At 41.6% G+C, this 16,097-nt stretch overlaps 1 protein-coding gene across 6 annotated transcripts in view; it reads left to right on the top strand.

The window, feature by feature from the left end:
• The window catches only part of LOC128692303 (uncharacterized), a 249,820-nt gene that overhangs the window by 61,091 nt on the left and 172,632 nt on the right, over window positions 1-16,097 (top strand). For all 6 annotated transcript variants that reach the window (XM_053781413.2, XM_053781379.2, XM_053781397.2 and 3 more), the window contains exon 2: window positions 15,000-15,122. In XM_053781413.2, the coding sequence (XP_053637388.2) occupies window positions 15,000-15,122 (123 nt within the window). The remainder of the gene's footprint in view (window positions 1-14,999; window positions 15,123-16,097) is intronic.

Here is a 16,097-nt window from a genome sequence, read left to right as displayed (position 1 = left end):
TTGTACGTGCGTGTGTGCGGGTGGGTGAGGAATATACACACTTGTCTTTGTGCCTGAGCATTGTCCTCTGTTTTGTATGGCAGTGTTTCCCTTCACCTGCCCCTTCACATCCCCCCTTTCCCCTCCCTCCACTCCCACCCCCAGTCCTACACTACACAACCGTATTTAGTAACCGTTTTATATCAAACTTTTAATAATAAAAGGCAGTGTCGTGAACTGGAACAGTTCACAAATAACTCAAATTTTGCAGAGAATACGTTGAATGACGCTTCCACTTCATATAAATTGCAAGAATTACATATATAGCAGGAATTATGTAATGCTTGAATAAAATGTTCAATTCAGTAGGAACCTGTTCTTTTTTTTTTTCCCCTAAAGTTTCGCAGCGTGTCTTAACTGGTGAATGTTGCTGTCTTATCCAGTATAGTAGGTGATGCCAGTTTGTTTTCTAGGAAGTCAGTCTGCATCTCTCTGTATCTCTGTCTGTCTCTGTCTCTCTATCTCTCTTTCTCTCTCTCTCTCTCTCTCTCTCTCTCTCTCTCTCTCTCTCTCTCTCTCTCTCTCTCTCTCTCTCTCTCTCTCTCTCTCTCTCTCTCTCTCTCTCTCTCTCTCTCTCTCTCTCTCTCTCTCTCTCTCTCTCTCTCTCTCTCTCTCTCTCTCTCTCTCTCTCTCTCTCTCTCTCTCTCTCTCTCTCTCTCCTCTCTCTCTCTCTCTCTGTCTCTCTCTCTCCCCCTCCCCTCCCCCCCTCCCCTCCCCCTACCCCTCCCCTCCCCCTACCCTCCCCTACCCTCCCCTTCCTTCTTATCCCTACAGTCATGTCAGTCTTACCTGAAGTTTACCTGGAGAGGGTTTCGGGGGTCAACGCCCCAGCGGCCCAGTCTGAGACCAGGCCTCATGGTGGATCAGGGTCTGATCAACCAGGCTGTTACTGCTGGCAGCACGCAAGCTGACGTACGAACCACAGCCCGGTTGGTCAGGTACTGACTTTAGATGCCTGTCCAGTGCCTTCTTGAAGACAGCCAGGGGTCCATTGGTAATCCTCCTTATGCATGCTGGGAGGCAAATGTTGCATCTCCTGCCGAGTCTTTTGCTGTCATAGGGAGTGAATTTCGTGTGTAGGTTTGGTGCCAATCCCTCCAGGACCTTTCAAGTGTATATTATCATGTATCTCTCTCGCCTGCGTTCGAGGGAATACAAATCAAAGACCTTCAACCGTTCCCAGTAGTTTAGGTGCCTTATCATACTTATGTGTGCAGTGAAAGTTCTTCGTACACTCTCCAGGCCTGCAATATCGCCCTCCTTGATGGGGGCCATTAGTATACAGCAGTATTCCAGCCTAGAGACCACAAGCGATTTGAAGAGAATCGTCATGGGCTTGGAGTCCCTAGTTTTGAAGGTTCTCATTATCCATCCTATCATTTTCCTAGCAGATGAGGTAGATACATTGTTGTGGTCTTCGAAGGTGAGATCCTCTGACATTATCACTCCCAGGTCCTTCACATTACTTTTTCGCTCTATTGTATGGTTAGAATTTGTGGTATATCCTGATACATTTTAAATTTCTTCAAGTTTTCCATATCTGAGTAGTTGAAATTTCTCCTCGTTGGACTTCATATTGTTTTGAGTGGCCCATTCGAAGATTTGGTTGATGTCCGCTTGGAGACTCGCAGTGTCTTCGACGGAGGTCACTGCCATGGTGATCCGGGTGTCATCCGCAAAGGAAGACACGGAGCTGTGGTTTACATCTCTGTCTATGTCAGAAATGAGGATGAGGAATAGAACGGGAGCGAGTACTGTGCCTTGTGGAACAGAGCTTTTTACCATGGCTACCTGGGACTTTACTGTTTACTATTACTCTTTGTGTTCTATTTGTCAGGAAGTTGTAGATCCATTTACCAACTTTACCCGTTATTCCCTTATCAAGCATTTTGTGTGCTGTTACACCATGGTTACACTTGTCGAAAGCTTTTGCGAAGTCTATGTATACTATATCTGTATTTTGTTTACCTCTACAGCATCCAGGACCTTGTCGTAGTGGTCCAGTAGCTGGGACAGGCAGGAGCGACCTGCTCTAAACCCATGCTGCCCTGGGTTGTGTAACTGATGGGTGTCTAGGTGGTTGGCGATCTTGCTTCTTAGAACTCTCTCAAAGTTTTTATGATACGGGATGTTAGTGCTATCGGTCTGTAGTTCTTTGCAATTGCTTTACTGCCACCTTTGTGGGGTGGGGCTATGTCTGTTGTTTTTAGTGTGTGCGGGATGACCCCTGTGTCCATGCTCCGTCTCCATAAAATGCTGAAGGCATGCGACAGGGACTTCTTGCAATTCTTGATGAACACGGAGTTCCACGAGTCTGGGCCTGTTGCAGAGTGCATGGGCATGTCATTTATTGCCTCTTCAAAGTCTTGTGCAGTTAGAATAATATTCGAGATTTTTGAGGTGAATAGATTTTGGGTTTCGTTAAAAAAGAATTCATTTGTATTGTCGACCCTTAGTCTGGGCAGTTGAACACTAAGTCATATTGCGACTTTAGTATCTCACTCATGTCTTGGCTATCATCTGTGTCCCATCCCGCCTAAGCAGCGGCACAATACTGGATGCTGTTTTTCCCTTAGATTTAGCATAATAGAAGAAGTATTTTGTTTTTGATACAGTTATATTACGTATCAGATCATCATTGTTAGTGAAGATGAGGTCCAGCGTATTTTCTAGTCTTGTAGGCTTTAAGAACATAAGAACATAAGAACGAAGGAACACTGCAGAAGGCCTACTGGCCCATGCGAGGCAGGTCCAAGTCTCCTACCGGCTTAAGCCAATGCACCCAACCTAGACAGGTCAGGTCACATTGACTTAAGGGAGGAACACGGCAACCGACCTGTTAGCACAAGCTATCAGGTCTAACTCACACCCACCCACATCTACTCATGTATTTATCCAACCTATTTTTAAAGCTACACAACGTTCTGGCCTCTATAACGGTACTTGGGAGTTTGTTCCACTCATCCACAACTCTATTACCAAACCAGTACTTTCCTATATCCTTCCTGAATCTGAATTTTTCCAACTTAAAACCATTGCTGCGAGTCCTGTCTAGGCTAGATATTTTCAGCACACTATTTACATCCCCTTTATTTATTCCTGTCTTCCACTTATGCACCTCAATCATATCCCCCCTAATTCTACGTCTTTCTAGAGAGTGCAGTTTCAGGGCCCTTAGTCTATCCTCATAGGGAAGGTTTCTGATACATGGGATCATCTTTGTCATCCTCCTTTGTACATTTTCCAGAGAATTTATATCCATTCTGTAATACGGTGACCAAAACTGTGCAGCATAATCTAAATGAGGCCTAACCAAGGATGTATAGAGTTGAAGAACAACCTGAGGACTCCTATTATTTATGCTTCTTGATATGAAGCCAAGGATTCTATTAGCTTTATTGCGAACACTTATGCACTGTTGTCTTGGTTTCAGATTACTGCTAACCAGAACTCCTAAATCTTTTTCGCAATCCGTAATATTAAGATCTACATTATTTAGTTTATATGTGGCATGGTTATTGTCCTGTCCAACATTTAGAACTTTGCATTTGTCTATATTAAACTGCATCTGCCACTTCTCCGACCACTGCATCAGTCTATTCAAATCTTCCTGGAGTGCTCGAATGTCCTCGTCAGAATGAATTCGACGGCCTATTTTGGTGTCATCGGCAAACTTGCCGATGTCGCTCTTTATGCCCTCATCTATGTCGTTTATGTAGATTGTGAACAGCAGGATGCCCAACACTGACCCCTGTGGAACACCGCTCGTGACACTTCCCCACTCTGATTTCTCCCCATTTATGCAAACTCTCTGCTGCCTATTTGTCAACCATGCCTCTATCCAGGAAAAAATTTCTCCTCCTATTCCATGTGCTTTAATTTTCCTCAATAGTCTCTGATGTGGGACCCTGTCAAAAGCCTTACTGAAGTCCATATACACAATATCATATTCATTACCATGATCTACCTCCTCAAATACCTTAGTGAAAAAAGTTAATAAATTCGTAAGGCAGGAACGCCCCTTTGTAAAACCATGCTGAGATTCGTTGATTAATTTATGCTTTTCAAGGTGGCTACGAACTGCCTCGGCAATTATTGATTCCATAAATTTTCCCACTATGGAGGTTAGGCTTATTGGTCTATAGTTCGAAGCTAAGGACCTGTCACCTGTTTTGAAAATAGGTATCACATTTGCCATTTTCCACTTATCTGGCACCATGCCAGTTTGTAGTGATATGTTGAAAAGATTAGCCAAAGGTGTGCTAAGCTCCTCTTTACATTCCTTTAGAACCCTTGCATACAGTTCATCAGGGCCTGGGGATTTGTTAGGTTTTAATTTATCTATTTGCCTAAGGACCATGTCACTTGTGACCCTAATAGTGCACAGTTTATTATCGTCCTGTTCTACATAATTTATCATTACTGGAATATCGCTGGTATCCTCCTGTGTAAAAACTGAGAGGAAGTATGTGTTAAAAATTCTACACATTTCCTTATCACTGTCAGTGAGCTGACCCGAGGAACTTTTGAGTGGGCCTATCTTGTCCCTGATCTTACTTCTGTATACCTGAAAGAATCCTTTTGGGTTAGTCTTCGATTCTCTTGCAACTTTAACCTCATAATCTCTTTTTGCTTTTCTAATTCCCTTTTTTATTTCTCTCTTTAACTGAATATATCGATTTCTTAATTGCCCCTCTCCTCTTTTGATTTGCCTATATATGCCTCTCTTTTGACAAATCAGATATTTTAATCTATTATTCATCCATTTAGGATCATTTTTGTTTGATCTGATTTCCCTATTTGGGACATAATTTGACTGAGCAGCTAGAACTATGCCCTGGAAAGCATCATATCGGCAACCATCACCACCTACCTGACCCTTAGTCAGGTCATTCCAGTTCAGCCCACCTAAGTAATTTTTCAGTCCTGTGAAATCAGCCAAGCGAAAGTCAGGGACGGAGACTTGATTGCCATTATTAGGGGAATTCCATGATATGTTAAAACTGAGTGATTTGTGATCACTCTCCCCAAGCTCATCATTAACCTCAAGATTATTAATTAGTGTTTCCCTACTGGCAAGAACCAAGTCAAGGAGGTTATTTCCCCTAGTTGGCTCTGTCACAAACTGTTTTAAAAAACAATCCTGGATCGTATCAAGAAAGTCACCCGACTCTAAATTTCCTGTCAAATTGCTCCAGTCAATCTGTCTATAGTTGAAATCTCCCATTAGCACAACATTTTCGTGTGTAGATGCCTTACGAATTTCGTCCCATAGAAGTTTACTGCACTCCCTATCAAGATTTGGGGCCCTGTAAATCACACCCAAAATTAGTTTTTCTCTGCCCTCGAGAAGCTGTAACCAAACAGATTCAGTGGCTGACGCTTCTAATTTAATATCTTGTCTAACACAACAATTTAAATTGTCTCTGACATACATCGCTACTCCACCACCTTTCCTGTTGACCCTGTCAGTGTGGAATAATTTATAGCCTTGTATGTGACATTCAGAGGGCATCTCTCTATCTTTCAGATTGAGCCAGGTCTCTGTTATAGCAATAATATCTATGTTTCCTGCACTTGCAATTAATCTTAGCTCATCTATCTTATTTCTAACACTCCTGCTATTAGTATAGTAAACCTTAAGGGAGCTAGTCCCTTGCTGCCCTCTGCTGTCCCCCTTTGTTTGCTGACCTGTTCTATTGTCTTTATTTATACATTTGAGGTGTTTAGTTCTGTGCAAATAAGCGACTGTGACACACAGGACAATTCCTCCTTGTTGCCTGTTCAGTCTGTCGCATCGGAATGGGTTATAACCTGGAATCCACATTTCGTTGTCATAATGATCCTTTATATGGGTCTCTGTGAATGCTGCAAACATTGCATTTGACTCTGTGAACAGTCCCTTGATGTAAGGAATTTTGTTGTTTTTTGACAGCTTTAGACCCAGTATGTTTGCTTGCTGTAGGTTTACTTGCTGGCTCTAATATCTGTTGTTCTGGGGTAGAGTCCAATGTCCGTGCCTCTGCTCCAGAAGTGTTTTCAGGTGGTGTAGGACTATTGTCATTTCTTGCCAGTCTTTTTTTTCCCTTCTGGCCCTAAAAAACCTATGTCCCTGAGGAGGTTGTGGCTCCTCTTTTGTTTCCCATAGTCTGGCTGGTCTGTGTCTTCTAGTCCCCTTTAGATGATGTGCCTGGCAGTATGCATTGTAGCATTTTCTTTAAGAAAGCAACCAAGACAGTCCAGGAACCCAGAGCAACCAAGACAGTCCTGGAACCCAGAGCAACCAAGACAGTTCAGGAACCCAGAGCAACCAAGACAGTCCAGGAACCCAGAGTAACCAAGACAGTCCAGGAACCCAGAGTAACCAAGACAGTCCAGGAACCCAGAACAACCAAGACAGTCCAGGAACCCAGAACAACCAAGACAGTCCAGGAACCCAGAGTAACCAAGACAGTCCAGGAACCCAGAACAACCAAGACAGTCCAGGAACCCAGAACAACCAAGACAGTCCAGGAACCCAGAGTAACCAAGACAGTCCAGGAACCCAGAGTAACCAAGACAGTCCAGGAACCCAGAGTAACCAAGACAGTCCAGGAACCCAGAGTAACCAAGACAGTCCAGGAACCCAGAACAACCAAGACAGTCCAGGAACCCAGAGTAACCAAGACAGTCCAGGAACCCAGAACAACCAAGACAGTCCAGGAACCCAGAACAACCAAGACAGTCCAGGAACCCAGAGCAACCAAGATAGTCCAGGAACCCAGAGTAACCAAGACAGTCCAGGAACCCAGAGTAACCAAGACAGTCCAGGAACCCAGAGTAACCAAGACAGTCCAGGAACCCAGAGTAACCAAGACAGTCCAGGAACCCAGAGTAACCAAGACAGTCCAGGAACCCAGAGTAACCAAGACAGTCCAGGAACCCAGAGTAACCAAGACAGTCCAGGAACCCAGAGTAACCAAGACAGTCCAGGAACCCAGAGTAACCAAGACAGTTCAGGATCCCAGAGTAACCAAGGCAGTCCAGGATCCCAGAGTAACCAAGGCAGTCCAGGATCCCAGAGTAACCAAGACAATCCAGGAACCCAGAGCAACCAAGACAGTCCAGGAACCCAGAACAACCAAGACAGTCCAGGAACCCAGAGCAACCAAGACAGTCCAGGAACCCAGAACAACCAAGACAGTCCAGGAACCCAGAGCAACCAAAAGAGAGAGGAAACACAGTCATGAATATCTCAGGCAGGGATATCAAGCACGCACGGCGTCCACGCAAGATCCTCAGTCAGACGTGTTATACACAGACCCGGGAAAATATTTTGACATACCTGCTATATACCTGTGACCACTTTCGAGGGCTTTTCTATCCCAGGAACTCTGCATGGGGCTAGGATTCATATTCCAACTTGTGTAATTATGATGCAATAGCTCTCAAAATGAGTAATAGAAACGGGAAATATGGATTTTTGTTTCATTCACTCTTCACAAGTACCATTTGGTTATTTAACGCTTTAAACACAGCCATTAATCAGTAAGTGCTGACAACCCGAAGAGTTTTCCATGGATGAGACTCCTAACATTTCTGACATCTCCATTTTTTTCTGACATAGTTAACCCCACCTGACTTCGAAAAAGCCATCGATTTCATGCCCCTTGTACTCTGCCCCTGGTGTTTATGTTGGGCTTTGTGTGGCTAGCACCAACAGCTCAGTTGATCAGGTCATCTACCCGGAGACCTGGTCTGGGACTGGGCCGCGAGGGTTGTGACCTTTCGAACACACTCCAGGTAGAATAATAAAATTTACACTATCATCATCAACTTCCTACTTTCGTGACCAAATTGCAGAAATAGCGAACACAAAGCAAGTAAAACTATTCATTGTCTATTTCTCACTATTTCTCATAATTCGCTGTGTTGTTGGTCATACATGTCAGTATATTTAAAGGCAAGGGGAAATATCCCCATTTATGCCGAAAGAGCTGCTGGGTTCTTAGTGAAGCAAGCAGCTTGTGGGGATGGGGGAGGGAAGCCATCCTGAAGGAAACCCTTTAACCCTAGGTACAAACTACTAAGAATCCAACACCACGTTAATGTAAGTAGATAATTTTGATATCAGAAGACAACTTTGACCATGTACATCATTCAGTGTTCTTGTATTTATTTTGTATTGACAACACAATAAAAATACAGAGAAAATAAACACTAGCATGAATTAAACACAACAATAATAAATATTACCAGTTAAAATAACCAGTATCACTTGAAAAATCTAATTAAACCACTAATATCAAACGTCCCCGAGATCCCTACAGCCACCCCGGTAATTATAAAACCCACAATGCAAGTGAAAGGCCCAGGCCCGGGCAGTTAAAATGTGTACCGTGTTAAGGTGACCCAGAGTTGGGAGGGAGGGAAGCGGGAGAAGTGGGAACATAGATCTTAAATTCTTTGTTAGTAAACTGGACTCACTGAGTATAGTAGCTAACAAAGTAGAATAAGAGGCTTCCACAGTTGAAAGTTCTCTTCCTGAACATACAGTATTCGCCTAAGTTCTATTTTTCCCACTTGACAGACAAGGATATAAATCTGGACATGCACATAAAGTCCGTACCTGACCAGATGGGCTGTGGCTCGTACGTCAGTCCACATGCAGCCAGCAGTAACAGCCTGGTTGATCAGGCTCTGATTCTACCTCCAGGCCTGGTCACAGACCGGGCCGCGGGGCGTTGACCTCCGAAACCCTCTCCAAGTAAGATAAGATTTCGCTCGGATTTTTAACTCCGGAGGGTTAGCCACCCAGGATAACCCAAGTCAGTGCGTCATCGAGGACTGTCTAACTTACTTCCATTGGGGTCCTCAATCTTGTCCCCCAGGATGCGACCTACACCAGTCGACTAACACCCAGGTACCTATTTGCTGCTAGGTGAACAGGGCAACAGGTGTAAGGAAACGCGTCGAAATGTTTCCACCCGCTGGTACATTCTTATGAGGTAATCACTTTGGCCATATTTGTCAAATATCTTCGCTAAATGTGCATTTTTTGCTCCTGATAATCTATGAAGTATATACACTCATTAGATTAAAATATTACTTGACAAAGACAGCTTCCTCTAAACCAAGTGAAAATGTGAGTCTGGAGACTGTGTGGAGCTAATACTACCTCCGTAAACACAAATTGCTGAGTACCAATTGGTCAGTATACACTCAAAAATGCACATTAAAAATATATTTAGAGAAACTATATTCAGAAAACTGTGACAAATACAAGATACGTATAGAACGAATAAAAAAAGTGGAGAAAGAAGAATAGAGCACAAGGAGCAGCAGTTGAGCACTGTGTTACATAAAAATAACAAGGAGTCTTGGGAGGAGCCGGCGCCTACTGTCTTCATATTGGCCGCCTTCCTCACCATACTAGAGCAGAGTTGTACCAAGCATCAAGGAGACGCTGTACTCTTCAGTGTTGGTAGAAGAAAAGAAAAAACAACCATTTTTTACACACTCCTCAATCACCCCTCTGAATCACTACTACCCGCCACACAAACACTATTTCACACCCACACAAACAACACTGCAGACAAACTAAGAGGAAAGATATGAGAATAAGCATCACGTCGAACACATCACCAGTACACCAACCACATGACCTCAGCGGTATATGTAAAACTATATAACCACAGGGACTAATATCAGAAACCTTAACACAAAATCCTTTCGAATAATACATAACTGATAATGTGGCCCCTGCATCGAGTCCGCACGTGGTTAAGAACATTAAAATGAATTCATAGGTTTGTAACGAGAATGGTGTCGAAACAAATGAAAATAACTTCAAAATGACACTAGGAACTCAACTTAATAACCCCTACCCTTAAAGAGAACCGGAATGATCATTATCCTGATGTACGGTGCAAAATAACCAAGGGACTAAAAAAAGTAGACAGGGACAGACTTTTTCATTATTATCATATTCACAAAAAAGTTGTGAAGTTACAAGAGGAATCATTCAGTGCTGCATAAGATCCACGTGATGACCGGGCTCACTAACTTGTTACAGCGTAGCGCTGAACACCTCTGGTCGGAAGGTCCTTGTGTTACTCTCGTGTATAATAATAATAATAATAATAATAATAATAATAATAATAATAATAATAATAAATTCTAAAAGTACATGTACAAGGTATACAGACCATAGCTGACATCAGTGACATACTACTATATAGAAAGCCCCTTGTTATGCAGAGCATTTCGGGTAAATTAGGTCAATTTTGTTCCCAGGATGCGACCCACACCAGTCCACTAACACCCAGGTACCTGTTTTACTGATAGGTGAACATGGACAGCAGGTGTCTTAAGGAAACACGTCCTAATATTTCCAACTGTACCGGGGATCGACCCCCCCCCCAGACATCAGTGTGTGAGCTAAGTGCGCTACCAATCGAGTTACGGGGATGCACTGGCCTTCAGTCGACACTAATAAAAAGAATTATGCTCATAAGCCTAATTGCACTCTGATTAATAACACATTGTTGTTCAGTATGACCAACGACGTTGCTACAAAGTTTACCTGTGACTGGTCAAGTCTGAGCTTCCCTGATGACCGCCTGGTCAACAAAGTTATTGTTCCACAAGATAACGTTATACTAACATTATGTGGATAGTAACACACACGTACAGGTAAAACTTTAACGGGAACTTTTACTCTGTTAAATATCATATATATGTCGTGCCGAATAGGTATAACTGTTTAATTAGCAAGAACTCATTTAAAATTAATTCCTTTCTAAAATTTTCTCTTATACGTTTAAAAATATTTTTTTTCATTTATGTTAATGTAAAAATTAATAATTTTGTACCAAAAGAACCTTAGAAAACTTACCTAACCTTATTATAACAAGTGCAATTTAATTTAGCCTAATCCAACTAAATATATTTTAGATATGTTTACAAAAATTTAATAATAAACAAACACAATGAAATTATTTTTGTCGTTAGGTTCAGAATGAGTTTTGTGAAATTATTGCATACACAAATTTTCGCTTGCTTTATTCGGCAAGAAGAACGTTTATTCAAGAAGAGCATTGTTATTTAAGCCAAAATCGCAAGTTTTACCTATTCGGCACGATGTGTGTGTGTGTGTGTGTGTGTGTGTGTGTGTGTGTGTGTGTGTGTGTGTGTGTGTGTGTGTGCGCGCGCGTGTGTGTGTGTGTGTGTGTGCGCGCGCGCGCGTGTGTGTGTGTGTGTGTGTGTGTGTGTGTGTGTGTGTGTGTGTGTGTGTGTGTGTGTGTGTGTGTGTGTGTGTGCGTGCGTGCGTGCGCGTATATATATATATATATATATATATATATATATATATATATATATATATATATATATATATATATATATATATATATATATATATATATATATATATATATACATACACGTATATACAAGGTAAGAGAGGACTAGGTACTTTTACCTCCACCCATGGGAGACATAGGTCTCAGATACCCCCACGACAGGGAGCCAAGGCCGGGTCACCATCTGGAAAAGACCCAGACCGGGAAAGTACCGGCGAATCAAGGAGGAGGAGGAGGAGGAGGACTAGGCAAGAAGAGTGAGGCGGGAAATGTGAGAGCGTTGAGATTGCTGAGGTTAAATTAAATGAATCAGTAGCCAGAGATGGTGCGGGGTGAGAGATACACGATGATCACATACTGTGTACGATACCCACATACCATGTTTACTCGTCAGGTTAATGCTATAGTATGGCATGAAGTTTTAAATTTACGATATTGCTCACCCGAGGATTATACAGTGAGATTTGAGTTTATGTCCGGTGAAGTCAGTCAGTACCATAGACTAAATGTGCTTTGAGTCACCTTGTGCTCTCAAGGACACTGATGTAAGAGTTTATACTATACTCTTTATAAACCCATCTTATGACCAACACACGCCTCATATTCTTTACCCTCATTAATACAGGAAAAACAATAGCTACTGCCACAAGCACGATCTCACACACAATATTATATATATGCGGGGAGGTGAACCGCGGCCTGCAGACTGACAGTTTTAGTCGCTCAGTCTGCAGGCCGAGGTTCCCCTTCCCGTCTACCATTCTGTTTACAGTATAATTAGCTACAAATAACTAATTCAAGATACACCCGCGAGACGTCTGGCGATGAGGTGGCTGAGGGTAACGAGAAAAGTGAACATTGCAGGAATATCACTGGTGGTTCGAGAACGAGCTTGCTGCCTCAGCTTGGTACTGAAGTCTTCTAGCTCTGGCTGACACATTCCATTACCTCGAGTGCAAACCCATTCTGTGTGACAGGCATGTTAGGTAAACAAAGTTAGTTCTTGTTCTAGCATCAGAGTAATCAATGAGTACAAGTAACATGTTCCTTAAGTAAAATAATGTATGAATTCTTACACCAAATTCCTGAGTAGCAAACACAGAGTAACGGAAAGAGCTCTCAGGATCAAGATTGTTAAGTGATTCACAAAAGCCGGGAGGAAAAAAGTAAGTTTTCTGTTACAGAGGAGCGACTACCGCATACCAGGAGGGTGAAGTATCATGGGGGAGATCTTTACATCACATACCAGGAGGGTGAAGTGTGAGTATCCTGGGAACTCATCTTTACATAGCAGGAAGATGAGGTGCTAGTACCCTGGAATTGACATCTTATCATATATGAGGGAGGTGGAGTGTGACAAACGTAGCCAGTAAATATCTGAGTGAAAGACTAGCACTGGAGGGAACATTTGCTCTCCTAGTAGGAAAAGTTTAACTACAGTAAATGGGGAGATAGTTCTAGGTTCTTTAACCAGAGGTTTGGTAAGTTGGGGAAGAAGGATAGGTAAGGATGGAATGTGGAAAAGGGCGAGTGGGGGGTGAAGATAGGGGATAATGAAGATAAGTGGCCCAACCACTTTGGCACATTTTAATAAAGGTGTCTGTTATGTTATTCCTGACAGTAATATGATAAGGTATACCACACCATGTATACAAGTTGCATACATATATGACGGTGAATTGGCAGTAGGTACAGTTTTGCTATTGCTTTCTTTACACAGGAGGCAAGTTCGGGTTGGTTGAAAGGATGTTGCTGGAGCTGGTGATCGGCTGATCTAGTCCTAAGGCAGTGTCCTGCCATAGGAAGATTTTAGATATTACTTGGTTAGATGTAAGACATCTACAATAAGGACGGTTTTATCTGGCAGTGTGTCTCAGGTGGTATCCATTCTTCTAAATCTTCAGGGAGATCACTTAGAATCTTTGATCTTGGGAAGTCATCCTTATGAATAAAACGTCGGACTTCGTTGGAAGGACATCCTGTGTGTCCTCTGGGGTTGTGTGTTGATGATGTAGTCGGTGGTGGGGGTTGCTTGGGGTGGATTTTCTCTGGTAATTGGAGTTCCCTCAAGTTCACTGTGAAAATTTTTAATTTTAGTAATATATGTATTTTGTTTATTTTTTATTTCAGGTTATCAAGAATAATATGTTATTTTTTTTATTTTTTTTTATTTTTGTCAAGTTCATGACAATAGACCGTATAATGGAAATGTCAGTTAATTCAATTTAATAATGGAGAAAGTTTACTGTTCAAGTTATGAACTATATTTTCATTATTTTTAGTTTCCAGTTATTATAGTAATGTAGTTTTTTCTTTTAGTTTTCATATTTTGTAAAGTTGTAAATAGACATCAATGTGAGATGTTAGATAAAAGAACACAGATGTAACTAATGTGACAATTTTATTGTGGCAACGTTTCGCTCTCCAGGAGCTTTATCAAGCCGTTACAAACAATACATGGACACAGAGGGTATATGTATATAGGCTTAGATTGAGGTGTAGTATTTGTATTACTAATGGAGGTAGTAGTAGTGATACATGTGGTAGAAAAAGTCAGCTTGTATATGAGTAAAAAGTTATTAAGCTTTTGCTTGGGTATCTTGACAAAGCTCCTGGAGAGCGAAACGTTGCCACAATAAAATGTCACATTAGTTGCATTTGTGTCCTTTTACTTAGCACCTAAAATTTTGTGGGTAATTCCACCATCATCATCACTGTGAAAGTGTTGCATGCTTTAGTTTCATGTTTAATATAACTGGAAATTATTGTGACTTTTTCGTAATTGGTTTCTGAATTTTTTTATTAACACATCAGCCGCTTCCCACCGAGGTAGGGTGACCCGAAAAAAAAGAAACTCATCATCACTCACTCCATCACTGTCTTGCCAGAGGCGTGCTGACACACTTCGTCTTTCATAGACCCATCTGCTGACAAGTCCACTCCCAGATATCTGAACACATTCACTTCCTCCATACTCCCTCCCCTCAGTCTGATATCCAGTCTTTTATTACCTATTTTTTTTCATATCCTCATCACTTTACTCTTTCCTATGTTCACTTTTGATTTCCTTCTTTTACATACCCTTCAAGTTCGTCCACCAACCTCTGCAACTTCTCTTCAGAATCTCCCAAAAGCACAGTGTCATCAGCAAAATGCAACTTTCACAACTCCCACTTTGTGTTAATTCTTTATCTTTTAGTCTCGCTCCTCTTGCCAACACCCGAGCATTTACTTCTCTTACAATCCCATCTATAAATATATTGAACAACTATGGTGACATCACGCATCCCTGTCTAAGGCCTACTTCTTCGTGAAAACAACTGCTTTCAGTAACCTACCACCTATTCCATACATTTGTAACATCTACCACATTACTCCCCTATCCACCCTATCATATGCCTTTTCCAAATCCATAAATGCAACGAAAACCTCTTTATCCTTAACTAAATACGGTTCACTTATATGCTTCACTGTAAACACTTGGTCTACAACATGTGTGCCTCAAAATCATTGCACACATTTATATTACTGTCTGTAAAAACTTCTGTAGACTTAACTGAATAATGAGACTTCCTGAAATAAATCTTTTATTTTAACGGTGAATTTTTGTGTTTCCAGGAGTTGAGTTCAGTGTCGTCACGAGTAGAGGGCAGCACTACTACCATCAACCATGGCCCCCGTGAGGAGTTCACAATGTTCCCACCAGCAGGCATCTCTCAGCTGTCACTCTCCACTACACAGGTAAGCCACACACATCACTCACGGCTCCTGCAAATGAGACCAGTTTCTCAGAAATTTATTAGAACTTAAAGTAAATATGAGACATACAAGATTAAGGGAATTGAAAAAAGTTGGGTAGTATATCCATTACTGATAACTTCATATTTATTAAATAACTTCATATTTATTAAATATCTTCAACGACAAAGATTTGTTTGGAATCGAGAAAATTTTTTGAAGACTAAAGACGCAAAGTCCTGCATTTCTTTAATGTTAAGGCCAACATGGTTAATTTATTATGTACCTGATATTCATTCTCTTGTATAATTCATCTCCGAGGAATTGGCAACAGCATATTCCCTCACCTTCGTCTGCATTCTAGTTTATGATCCTGGTAAATTTTAACTCTCTTTCAAAGGACCTTCCGGATTACTAGGTGTAGGTTTGGAAATTTTCATGCTTGAAGCTACTGCCTTCTTCTAGTAAGTAATCTCTAGTGGGTGGTTTTTAGAAGATAGTTTGTGGAAGGTATGGATAATATTGTCTCAGGGTTTACTAGTTTGTGTATGTATATCTTATCAGGCTAGACTATGAGGGAGTTAGATCTGTTGAAACAATTACGAGTTCCCGTAACGAGTGTAAATTCAGGGGTGGAAAATTCCAGAAATAGTGTACGAGTAGGGATATTCAATAAATTTATCATCAACAGTCAGAGAAATGACTTAGACAAATTAAAAAACTGCCTGTATCAGACATACCCTAGGAAACTATTATGAGCACCCTGAACCCTCGCCAGTGCTTGGAAAAGAACATAAGAGAGGAGGAACACTGGAGCAGGCCTACTGGCCTATACTAGGCAAGGGCACTATAGGCACCATAAGAGAACATTGTATCAACCTCCGTGGGCCCAGACTGTTTAACACACTTCCATAAGATATCAGAAACATTGCTGGAACAAAATTTGAAGTTTTGAAGAGGAGATTGGTCATGTACCTC

The sequence above is a fragment of the Cherax quadricarinatus genome, chromosome 6 (assembly GCF_038502225.1).
Source record: "Cherax quadricarinatus isolate ZL_2023a chromosome 6, ASM3850222v1, whole genome shotgun sequence".
Classification (NCBI taxonomy): domain Eukaryota; kingdom Metazoa; phylum Arthropoda; class Malacostraca; order Decapoda; family Parastacidae; genus Cherax; species Cherax quadricarinatus.
This window is presented reverse-complemented; position numbering and strand designations above follow the sequence as displayed.